This window comes from Molothrus ater, chromosome 12 (genome assembly GCF_012460135.2).
Source record: "Molothrus ater isolate BHLD 08-10-18 breed brown headed cowbird chromosome 12, BPBGC_Mater_1.1, whole genome shotgun sequence".
Taxonomy (NCBI): Eukaryota; Metazoa; Chordata; class Aves; order Passeriformes; family Icteridae; genus Molothrus; species Molothrus ater.
Window position 1 is genome coordinate 21204581 of NC_050489.2, and position 12246 is coordinate 21216826.

The window sequence follows — 12246 nt, forward strand, 5'->3', positions numbered from 1 at the left end:
ACCAAACTGTTCCAGCATGTTGAAAGGAGCATAACTGTGTCGTAGGTAAGACAAAGCACAGAAAACAAGGATTTTTATCATGGGAACAGAGAGAACTGGAAGTAGAACCATACAATATGGTGTCATCTCTGGGTCCTCCAGGTTTTAACCGGGTAAAAGAGACCTAGACCTACGTGCATGCACAAGAAAGAGCATCTCTGAACAAGCAGTGCCTTTCAGGAGTTTGTAACAGAAGAAAGAGGGCAGCCTTGAGTAAACTGTGGTCTTTGTGTCTCAGTTCCTACTCCTACTGAGTGCACAAACACACGTGGAAAGATTCTCAGTGTTAGACAATATGTCCATAAGGCTCTCCAAATGCAAAAACACTGTATGTGAACTCAGAAGTTCGCACTGCACCTAAGATTAATTGCTCCAACAAGACAAACTCACTCTTAAAATAAGTGCTACTTAGAATTATAAAAAGATAGAATAAATCTGACCATTGCAACTATTTAATTCATTCTACCTCTCACATTGTATTCTAGAGCAGTTTTGTTTAACAAGACCATTGCAACGCTATGGTGCTGCTGACGTGTGTAAGCAGTCCAAGCTAGAATGGCAGTGTTCAGCTACAAGAGGTGACGGGTCTCCTGTTCATGAACCTGGTCATCAGCAAAACTTGAATTTCAAACCAAGCTGGTAATGTATCTAATGTAAAAAAAAAAATTACTTCATTAGCTATGTTGTCTTGCATTCCCTCATTAAGTGCTTGTCTGGCTTCCACACGAATCTCAAATAACTATTCAAAGTCTGAATAGCATGACTATGCCAAATAATTCTCACTTTTTCAATCCAGTGAAACACTGTGTAGTGCTGTTTTAGCATTTATTTGGTAACACTGGTTAACTCTTTGAGTAATCAGTAGGTGTTGCAGTGGTTTCCTGAAACAGCAGTCTCATTATATTGTTTTTTATGTTCAATATAATTATTAATTATAATTTTAATTTGGCTTAACATCAGCTATTTCACAATCCACTTTAATTTTCCGAGTGCCACAGTGCAATATGCTAAAAACCTAAAATGTTAACTCTTTAGAGAGGTTAAAAAAGGGACAAACCAAACTTCGCCTTTGCCAGCCCATTTTATTTCACCAAAAGAGTGAATTCCAGATTTTTAGGACTCACTTCAAATACTATTAAAATAAGTAACCAGAGCACAATTTCAGGCTAAAAGTACTGAGTTTTTCAGATTATGACTTTATCCTAGTAATAGTGTTCTCTCTCAAATGCAGCTTAGGTGATAGATACATAACCTCTGATAATTCCCTCTTAACTTTAATTTCCTACTTCAACTATTACTCATAGCCCTGAGAGCTGGTGTATGTTTCCCAAGTAGAATATACGGCTTGGTACAAGCATTCCTTTGATTAAAGCAGCTGCATCTTAGATCTGCAGAGATGCAAAACAGGCCTTTTAATACAAAAAAATTAAAGCATTTCTGAAACTTCAGAACTCGATCAAATTTTCCACTGTGTTTCTGAAATGACTATTACACTTATGCAACTGTTCTGGATCAGTAAGGTCCTCTTGTTAACTCTCTCTAAACATTATCCGCTTTGCTACATTTTCAGCTCCAAATTTGGCTATCAATTTATTTCTGACCTGTTCATCATCCTTTTGCAATTCTAAATCATCCTCTCTGCTCCATACAGGGTACCCATCCAAGCGCTGCCCTGTCTGCAGAAAGTATGAAGTAGCTTCCACGTCACCACTGTTTTTCAGAAAGGCCTGTGTAACAGTGTGCAGGTCCACAGCAAACTTCTCCATGAAGTGCTCCATAGTTTTTATTACCTGTCCCACCACATTGGAAGAAGAACAAGTGCTTTGTGGTCTTTCTTGCCTTTGTAACTGAATGTCAGGGAATGCAGAGTCCTCTGGCCCAGTTTTCAGCTCAGATGCTGTTTCTCCTGGGGACCTTCTCACTCCATCTTGTGTGGAAAGTTCTGCAACATCTGAAGAGTCACTTTCTGACTAACAGTAAGAGAAGTGGAATCACCAATTAGAGATGGTATTTTCTGGCAAATCTTTTACCACTGCAATCAAGCACCTTTTACTCTGACTCTACAGTGTATTAAAACCTCAGAAATTAGTAAGTATAGTAAAAGTTAGTGACTGAAGCCGTTTGTGTTAATGAGGCTGCACATGATCACAGAAATCCATAAACCATAAGAGAGAATTTGAGCAAACTAAGCATAAAAGGCAAAAGTAAGTGTTGATGCAACGGCAGGAACGTTTTTTGCCTGAGGTGAAAGGATGACTTTCATTTGCTAGTACAGTTTTTAATGTGACAACCCCCATCACGTAAACCTCCACATGCTAACTTGCACAGGGAAGAAAAAATGCACCAGCCAGGCGCCATTTATCGCAAACCACATAGATGACAGCTCACAGTTCAGCCAGAGCAGAAGGGATATCGCGGCGCAAACTCATTTCACGTGTTAATCATGAGTTTCTGTTGTGCCATCTGTGACACCGGGGAAGGCCTGCCCCGAGCACTGCGCGCAGTAGAGGCTGCTGCTCCCCAGGCTGGCCCCGGTCGCTCACCTCCGTGCTTTCGAACTCCCGATTAGCTGCCGCGAACAGACCCCTGATCTGCGTGGGATCCTCCGTCTGCGGGGGCTCTGCGGAAACAGGCGCGGATCGTCTGCCAGGCCACAGCGACCCACGCCGGTCGCCGCCGCCACCACGCCCCCTCGCAACCCTGCCCCGCCGCTGTGGCCCCCGCTCACCCCAGAGCCGCGGCAGCAGGTGCCGCAGGTAGCGGTCCCGCATGGCCTGCCAGCTGTGCCGCGTCAGGCCGCTCCGCTCCAGCTCTATCCACAGCGCACGGCCGCTCACCCGCACCATGCCCTGGCCGCGCACCGCCTGGAGCAGCGCCGCATCCTCCGCCTCCGTGAAGGCCAGGCGGCCGCGGGCTGTCAGTAGGAACGGCTCCAGCGGCAGCCGCTGGTTGCGCTTCACGCACTCCGCCACGTACTCGGTTGAGACGGCCCCGTCGGGAGCCACCTCGCCGGGCTGCGCCAGGAGCACGGCCCCTGGCTCCTGCACCCGACACAGGCGCCCGCCGCCCGCCAGCACTAGGGGCGCCAGGCGCAGCTTGGCCAGGCCGGGCCGCAGGTAGAACCGCATAGGATGCCCGTCATCCCACAAGAACAGCGATCGGGATCGCGCTGCTCCGGCCTGGCCGCCCGCCATGGCCGCCCCAGCTCCGCCCGCCGCCGTCACCGCCTGCGCAGGCGTGCAAGGGCGGAAGGGCGGAGGCGGCGGCAGCTGCGGGGCGATGATGGCGGCGGCGGCGGCGGCGCGCGAGTGCGACGTGGAGGAGACTGAGTCGCACCTCAGCAAAAAGTGAGGGTGGGCGGGTGATCAGGTGGGGCCGGGCCGGGGAGGTGAAAGTGAAGTGTGTCCAGCTGATCCGGCGCGTTGTCTCCGTCAAGGCGCCCGTCGGAGCGCTATGCTGAGCTCCGGCGCTGTGCGGCTCCGCAGCTGGGTCTGGAGGGCCGCGCCCGCGCTCCGAAGGCAGCAGGCGCTTCATGACCAAAGCAGGTCGGTGCTTTGCGTCTGGCTTGGCCCGCTTCTTTCCTTATGGAGTCGTGGAAGGTGGGGTCAGGAGCGCGACGGGAGCCTGAGGGCATGGGGGAGTAGGCTAGACCGCGAAGGGTCTTCGGGAACCCTACGTTACTTAGGGGGGAGTTTGCCTTCTCTCACTTACACGCTGCCTGGGGCTGATAGGCTCTTATGGACAAAATGGAGTGCTTCAAGTCCTTGAGCACGTAGGCACGCGTCGTCAAGGTCTGTCTAAACTATGTTTAATTTCGCTTTCACTTTCTGTGAGTGTTTGTATCGTAGGGGATTAACTGAAGGAGTTCAAAGTAGAAAATATTTTAACGTGTTAAAGAATTCTTTTGACTATTGGAAAAAGTAAGAGAAGTGGTGGGTTTATTTGTACAATTGGGTTTTGGCAGAATCCTGCCAATCATTTTCCTGTAGAAGTATTAGAGTACTTGCTGCATCCGGTTTCCTTCTCTTTTGTAGTGAGCTGAAGAGACGTTTAAAGGCTGAGAGAAAAATAGCTGAAAAAGAAGCAAAGCAGAAAGAGCAAAGTGAAAAGCATTCAAATAAGCCTTCCTTGACTTCTGAGGATAATGTTGGTACTGATGAGGAGAGCTTGGATCCAAATGTGAGCATCTGGTCCCATGCTTATTAGATGTTCTGTGAATCGGTCTTATTGACTTGCATTTGACTTTTTTATTCATGGGTAATTAAAAGGTTAAAAGGGAAGAGATGTATGTTTCTACATTAGGGCAGCTACATTTAAATTCACAGCCTGTAACATATTTTCAGATTCTAATAAAATAATTTGATTTTGTTTGTTTCTGGTGACAGCAATACTACAAGATCCGTAGCCATGCAGTCCAACAGCTTAAGGGCTCCAGTGAAGATCCCTATCCCCACAAGTTCCATGTTGACATATCTCTCTCAGATTTTATAGACAAGTACAGTCACCTGCAGCCAGGAGATCACCTGACAAACATTACCGTGAGAGTGGCAGGTAAAAGTTTACCTGGGATACAGAAAAATATAAAGTTTTAGCTGCTTTTATTGATGGGTTGGTCTTTTTTGAATTTTGCTGATCTCTTACTCAGTTGTGAAGCCTTGTAGCAGTGTTAAACTATTCAGGACATACCCTTCAGACTGAGTGGATCTATGCAACATCCCTTGCAACTATAAGATCAGGTTGTATGTAACATGGGTTCTGGGATCCAAAGTTTTTACAGTCTTATTTCCACTAGATTTGATTTTGAGACTTAACTGCTTCTCTTTCACTTAAATCACAAATCAGTTAAATAGTTCAGAGCTGCTGATTCTAAGTGATAGTACTGTGGCTTTTGCTCCTGTACCCTTTCTGGTAGGGACTCTCTTCCTGATGTCTAGCATACTTTTGATATTTAGGTCGAATCCACGCAAAGCGTGCTTCTGGAGGGAAACTGATTTTCTATGATCTTCGTGGTGAAGGAGTCAAGCTGCAGGTCATGGCAAATTCCAGGTAAGTAGAGGTATTCCCAGCATTCAGTTTAGCATTCTGGGTCTAGATGTATGTATTTTGAGATAAAATATTCTATTTTAGCCTGGAGAAGGAGACTCAGGGGTGACCTTATCACCCTCTTCAACTTCCTGAAGGGTAGCTGTGGTGAGCTGGGGGTCGGTCTCTTTCTCCGGGCAACAACAGACAGAACAAGAGGACACAGTCTCAAGCTGCGCCAAGGGAGATGCAAGCTAGAAATAAGGAGGAAGTATTTTACAGAAAGAGTAGTCAAATACTGGAATCATCTACCCAGGGAGGTCGTGGAGTCACCATCCCTCGAAGAGTTTAAAAAAAGACTGGATGTGGCACTTGGTGCCATGATCTAGTTGAGGTATTAGAACATGGGTTGGACTCGATGATCTTAAAGGTCTCTTCCAACCTAGAATTTCTGTGATTCTGTGATTTCATCTGTGGTTTGGCTTAGGCAGCCAAGTAATGTTTTGCTTTAGATGTTGTGGTTGACTTCTGGGTAAAATAACTTATATATGTATATATTTTTAAATGGATTTTGTCTTGTGAGACACCTGGGGACAGTTTTGAGTATTGAATTTTAAATAAACGTGCTTACAATTGCAGCCTCTACAAATCCGAGGAAGAATATTTCCGTGTTAACAGCAAGCTGCGTCGTGGGGACATTATTGGTGTAGAGGGGAATCCTGGGAAAACAAGGAAAGGGGAACTGAGTATTATTCCTTATGAAATCACTCTCTTGTCTCCATGCCTGCATATGTTGCCTCATCTTCATTTTGGCCTCAAAGATAAGGTATTTGTCATACCTGTCAGTCTTGGAAGCAATTTGACAGATCATGGAATGGTTTGGGTTGGAAGGGACCTTTGGGATCATTTAATTTAACATCCCTGCCATGGGCAAGAATGCCACAGATAGATCTGAATGGATGATGTTTGTGACCTGCTGATATTATCAGTCAACAAAGGAATATTAGTTTTGTTTTGGTATTTTTTTCCTTTGGCGTGACATTTTATCTAGCTTGTTCTAAAGATAGGTGTTCTTTTCAGGAAACCAGATATCGTCAGAGATACTTGGATTTAATTCTTAATGATTATGTGAGGCAGAAATTTATAACCCGTGCAAAGATCATCACTTACCTTCGTAGCTTTCTAGATGAGTTGGGCTTTCTTGAGGTAAGGCATCAGTGTTTTTTCTCTCTGCATACTGAATGTGTTTACAGTTTTTTAGCTTCAAGGATGTTTTATATTCAGGCTCATATACGTAGCACTTACAGAACTGACAATAATTGCCTCAGCATGGTGTATTTTATCAGCTTAATGTAATGGGAGCAATTCCTTTCCTCTCTTTGTAAAGTTAAGATTATTTATCAGTTGGTGAGGTTAGGGCTTGGGAACCTTTTTTGAAGGTAATACTCCAAACTACTACTGTCCTTTCCATATTTCAGTAAATTAGGGTGAAAACAACATCTTTGAAATGTTGTTTTGCATCTTTGAAATGTTGTCCTGCCTACAGGACATAGAGCTGAAGCCAGTTCTATGTCCTGTAGGCAGAATTGGATTGTGTTGACCTAGGTGCAGGAAATTGCACTTGGCCTTCTTGAGTTCAATTTTCTGTAGTGTAGAGAGAGAGTTTTGTGATAATGCCACAGCGCTGTTCCTGGCTTTGATAACATGAAGCCAGCAGGTTCACATTTGTAGTAAATATGAGTGACTCTTCAGAGCAACAGATGAATTTGTTATTACTGACTGGATGAAAAAAGTGCAGTTTTGTCCAGTGGACTTTAGTTTAGAATTGTTTTCATACACTGAAATGCTGACCTGTAAGTGAAATACAGATTTTTCATCAAAACTAGCTGGTTTGGGTTTTTTTGTTTGTTTGATCTATGCATTTCTGGTTTGGAAACAGATTTCATGAAAACAGGGGAATTTTTTTTTGTTGTTACAGGTAGAAACTCCTATGATGAATGTAATTCCAGGCGGAGCTGTGGCAAAGCCATTTATCACATACCACAATGAACTGGATATGAATTTATATATGAGAATTGCTCCAGAACTTTACCATAAGGTAAAATGCAAGCCTCTCATGGCTAAGCCTATATTTTTCAAACTGTATTAAAAAAGCAAATGTAGCTAAAATGGAGATTATTTTTGAAGAAAGGTGGATTTGTCTCATGAATGAGTTTCGTAAGGTTGTGTTGCAGTTGCATGTGTTTGGGTTCTCTTAGGTTCTTTTGAGAAAGTGTATATACTAGATTTTCATTTTGTCTAGATGTTGGTGGTTGGTGGTCTGGACAGAGTATATGAAATTGGGCGTCAGTTCCGGAATGAAGGAATTGATTTGACTCACAACCCTGAGTTCACAACTTGTGAATTTTATATGGCTTACGCGGACTACCATGACTTAATGGAAATTACAGAGAAGTTGCTTTCAGGTGATGTATGCAATTTAAAAAAGAGTAAGAATCTCTGGAAGAATCAGATGTTATGTAGCATACTCCTTTTCTAAACCTCACATTCATTTTGTAGGGATGGTGAAACATATTACTGGGACTTACAAGATCACTTACCACCCAGATGGTCAAGATGGACAGGCCTATGAGATAGATTTTACTCCTCCCTTCCGGCGAATTAGCATGGTGTATGATCTGGAAAAGGTCCTGGGAGTGAAGTTTCCATCAACTGAGTGTTTTGAAACTGAAGGTTAGATGCTGAGTATGAATGTCCTGTAGTTCTTCGTTAACAGAAAGCAGGCAAAAGGTTGCCAGCTCTCAGGCTGCAGTCTGTTAGCTGCTTTTTTTGCAGTAGTACTAACACATGGGATGTCTTTCCTCTGGTTTTGTTGGTTTACGTGAGTCCAGAAAGAAGCGTTCATTCCTTGCCATCTTTGGCAGGATCTGACTCTTTTGGCTCTTCCTTGTTGAATATATGTGAAAGGATATACTCAAGAAGCTTGATGTATGGAGTTCTTGATTTGTTGAAGAGATCCAGCTTTTTGCTTCTTATTTCTTATCTCATGTGCAGTTGAGTTTCCATGCCTGTAATTGTAGCTTGGGTGTATGATTATTTGGGACCTTCTTAAAAATGTAATTATGTGCTATTTTATTCCTGGAATCGAGAGACATAAGGAAACAAGTTCATATAATTTATAGTGATTGTTTTTCCCCCCCCGGTTCCCTCCTCTCTCCCCCCCCCCAGCCCCCAAATAATAATGTCCAGCAGTTATGTGGTGTGTGCTTAACTGTTGTCAAATTTCTGAAGTATAAAATAACTACTATTTTACTGTAAACAATTAAAACCAAACACCATTTCTGTAGATTAACATTTAAGCTCATGTTTTCCATGATGTCTACTATTGGGATTTTACAAGTGACTCTAAGAAATGTTGAAGGATTTAGTAAGAACAAAAAATGGTTGTTGGGATGGCTGTTCTAATTTTCATCTGCAAATTCAGAAACTCGCAGGTTCTTTGATAACCTTTGTGTGGAGAGAAATGTTGAGTGTCCACCTCCCAGGACAACAGCCAGGCTTCTTGACAAAGTAAGAGTGCTATTTTTATAATCCTAATGTCTTTGAGGATCTCTCTGTGTCAACAGAAGTCTCTTAGAAGAAAAGGTTTAGCTGCACCAGGAAAAGCATGCTGCAGTGCACTTCAGCTGTTGTTATATTACAGTGAGAAAACTTGCAGTGTCAAAATCCTCTTTCATGTCGTCTACACCAAAGTGTAGTTTACTTATGTCTGCTTAACTTGAGCATTAGGGGATTTTAGTTGGATAACTGGTTGCTTGTGTTTAAAACAGATTTGCTTTATTGTAGGTCAGTTTTATCTGTGAGATGTGTGCATCTGTATGTAGCTGACCAAAAGGGTAGGAGTACAATGTCGTTCTATCAGCTGTATTTCTTTGTACCCAAATATTGTCTGATAGCTGTTCTTTTGATGCTTTTCCTATTGGCCCTTGCTGTAATGTGCGAATTGAATTATTATGCAGTTTTGGCTGTGTCATTTTTCCTTACCTTTCATGACTAGGATGCACTCTCTGTTGATGAAGACATTACCATAACCAGAAATACTTTGGAAACGTTTCAGATTTTTGATACCTTCTTCAGTAGCAAAAGAGAGGAAATTAGGGTGCTTGGTGAAGGCAGTGCTAGGAACGTACATAATTGTACACTGCATAATTGTTTCACTTTTGTTTTCCCAGTTAGTTGGTGAATTCCTGGAAGTCACTTGTATCAACCCTACATTGTTTTGTTTTTGTTTTCCCAGTTAGTTGGTGAATTCCTGGAAGTCACTTGTATCAACCCTACATTGTTTTGTTTTTGTTTTCCCAGTTAGTTGGTGAATTCCTGGAAGTCACTTGTATCAACCCTACATTCATCTGTGATCACCCACAGGTCATGAGTCCACTTGCCAAATGGTAAGAGTATGACACATGGTCAGTGTGTAGCTCAAATCTTCTACTTAATTAATTAAAAAAAAAAAAGTTGGATATGTGAAAACAGATTTTGGTGTTGCGTACTAGTTTAGGAATTCTAACACAAACCAAGATAGATATTGGTTCCTGAGCTGTGAAACCCATCATCCAGGGAAGAGGTGTGTCAATGCTTAGTACTTTGAAATTTTGACAGCTGTTAGTGTTAAGTGTGAGCAATGCCCCTAAGTAATGTATGTGCTGTTTGCTTCTGTAAGTAAGATTATTTTAAGGTATGTCTGTTTTGTCTACTTCACATAGGCATCGCTCTCTTCCGGGACTAACAGAACGCTTTGAGCTCTTTGTAATGAAGAAGGAAGTGTGCAATGCATACACAGAACTTAATGATCCTTTCCGACAGCGTCAGCTTTTTGAGGATCAGGCCAAGGTATGGTGTCTTGCTGATAGTGAATGTAATACAGGCATGTAAGCAAAGCGTATTTCCTATGTCTGTCCCAAATCTGTCATTCGTACCTACTGCTGAAAAGAATTGTTACTAGTTTGAGTGAGTGTTCGTCACTCAAGTAAAAGTCTGGCATTAAAATGCCATTCCTTTTATAGGAATCTTGCTCTTTAAGGTAAACAAGGTGAAATACTGCTGTTGATGAGGGTTTTTTTAGTGCAACTTTGTTTTGGAATTTCTTCCCTTTTGTTCCACCTAAAGTACTAATCTGGAAAAACACAAATGTGCAAAAAGTTCTCTTTGTCTTTCCCAGGTTGAAAGGGTTTTTTTTTCCCCTAGTTAAGTATTTATGTAGTCGTACAACATCATACTTCTAGGTTCTTAAATAAATTTTCATGTCCTGTAAGACTTTAAATGCTGTCTAAGAAATATCTTAATTTCCTGAGCAGAGTACTAATATATTAGGTTGATTCACAGGATAGAGGTGCACATTGGGAACTATTAGGCTTGCAGATTTATAATAGTGGATTTCTCTCTGTGAGCCTCCAAAAGGAGTGACTGAAATTCATTTTGTTATTAATTTGGTATACACATCCATGAATGCATGCTTGGCCACACATGACTGAGTTCAAATGATGTGGTCTGCAGAAACAGAGTTCCTGATCTTCATGTTCTTTCTAATGGCTTCACAGTGCCTGAGAGGTTTAAACAGTTGTCAAAGCCAGGAAAATAGATTTATGTTAACTAACGAACTTGATAGTAAATTTCAAAATGTTCAGTCAGAATGAATAATATTACAAGTACCTTTAATTTTTGGTCTGTTATATTTATGCTTGCTGCAGTTCCCTCATGATTATAGCTAGACTTTGCAGACATATGATTATATGTATTGAATGAAAATTAGCCTCAAAATTTAATGTAAAGGTGGAGACTGAGATGAAGGATGACAGTTTGCTGTAGATTTTCAGGATTTCAAGGAAAAAAATTTGCTGTAACAGTCTTTGCAAAGTCTTCCTCGAACCTGTGAGCAAAAATGTTTGCTGTTTTGACACTTATTTTTGGCTTTTTTTCTCAATTTGAAATGGTTGGCTAATCTGTATTTTTATTACTATGGCTTTTGTCACTTGGAGGCTGTCAGGGTCAGGTATATTAGTTAACATCTCAGTGTAGGGTTTTTTAGTCTTCTACTTTAGAGGAAAAAAAACAGGCCCTATTTGTGGAGCAGCTACTGATGATTCCACTAATTATGCTGCTTTGTGGTTTCTGCAAACATTGAAAGGAGAGTTGCTACCAATAAAGAACCTCATAAGCCTTTGAAGGCAATTCATTCTGCTCTCATCTGCTGCCATATGGCTCTGAAAGACGGCTTTTACTGATGTAAAGAGCCTGGGCCTTTGCCAAGATAGGAAAACATATGTCAGAAAGGAATGGAGTCTAGAACTAATTTGGGAGCACCTATACAAAGGACCTCCACAGTTCTCTGTGCTGAGATTTCGTCGTCTGTTACTCATTCGCACAGCTCTATTGCGCTTTGGTTTCATCAGTTACATGGCTGCTACAAATAGCAGTATTCCTCCTCTTTGGTAGGGGTTAGCAGGAGTGTCTAACTCTGTACAACTCACGTTTTACTATTAATTTCCTCATTTAGGCAAAAGCTGCAGGTGATGATGAAGCTATGTTTATTGATGAAAACTTCTGCACCGCACTGGAGTATGGTCTTCCTCCTACAGCTGGCTGGGGCATGGGAATTGATCGCTTGACCATGTTCCTTACAGATTCCAATAACATCAAGGTAAGCATAAGCAGTGGTAGTGCCTTCCTACTGCTGGCTTTGTCAGGGAAAAGGGAATGGGATTCGGCAAAGCTGGCCATCTCTTCGACGGATCCAGTGCCGGACAATGGAGCTGTGTGAGATGTTTGAAGCCGTGGAATCCCACCTGGGCAAAGCCCCTTGGGGCATTTGCTCAGCTGAGGCCCGCGGCTGAGCAGCGGAGTCCGCGCTCGGGCAGCTCTCGCGAGACCTGCGCACGGGATGTGGTGATGCCGGTCGCTGCGGCCGCTGACTCTGTCGCTGTTCGCAGGAGGTGCTGCTCTTCCCCGCCATGAAACCGGAGGACAGCAAGAAGGAGGCGCAGCCCGGCGAGGGCACCTCTGTGTGAGCCTCCAGACCGCCGCGGGCACCTCCGCGTGAGGCCCGAGCGCGGCGAGGGCACCTCCGCTTGAACTTCGGCGTGGCGCATACCTTCAATAAAGGCAGCTTTCTCTGCACCCGTCTCTGAG

General features: G+C 43.0%; 2 protein-coding genes across 3 annotated transcripts; one reads left to right on the forward strand and one right to left on the reverse strand.

Moving 5' to 3' along the window:
• Positions 1-1101: 1101 nt before the first annotated feature.
• On the reverse strand, positions 1102-3268 carry TERF2IP (TERF2 interacting protein). Its single transcript, XM_036390613.2, has 3 exons — positions 2768-3268; positions 2583-2659; positions 1102-2009 (listed from the first exon to the last, which is right to left on the reverse strand). Exons 1-3 carry the CDS (start codon positions 3231-3233, stop codon positions 1569-1571), a joined length of 984 nt encoding a protein of 327 aa, XP_036246506.1. The 5' UTR covers positions 3234-3268; the 3' UTR covers positions 1102-1568.
• KARS1 (lysyl-tRNA synthetase 1) lies at positions 3217-12234 on the forward strand. Of its 2 annotated transcripts, none has more exons than XM_036390602.1 (14): positions 3217-3386; positions 4074-4218; positions 4425-4590; positions 4992-5085; positions 5701-5887; positions 6142-6267; positions 7040-7159; positions 7364-7526; positions 7621-7794; positions 8546-8631; positions 9424-9509; positions 9825-9951; positions 11615-11758; positions 12048-12234. In XM_036390602.1, exons 1-14 carry the CDS (start codon positions 3232-3234, stop codon positions 12123-12125), a joined length of 1851 nt encoding a protein of 616 aa, XP_036246495.1. In that variant the 5' UTR covers positions 3217-3231; the 3' UTR covers positions 12126-12234. The 2 variants fall into 2 exon arrangements, with proteins under 2 accessions (XP_036246495.1, XP_036246496.1); XM_036390603.2 differs by lacking the exon at positions 3217-3386 and adding an exon at positions 3455-3584.
• Positions 12235-12246: the final 12 nt, after the last annotated feature.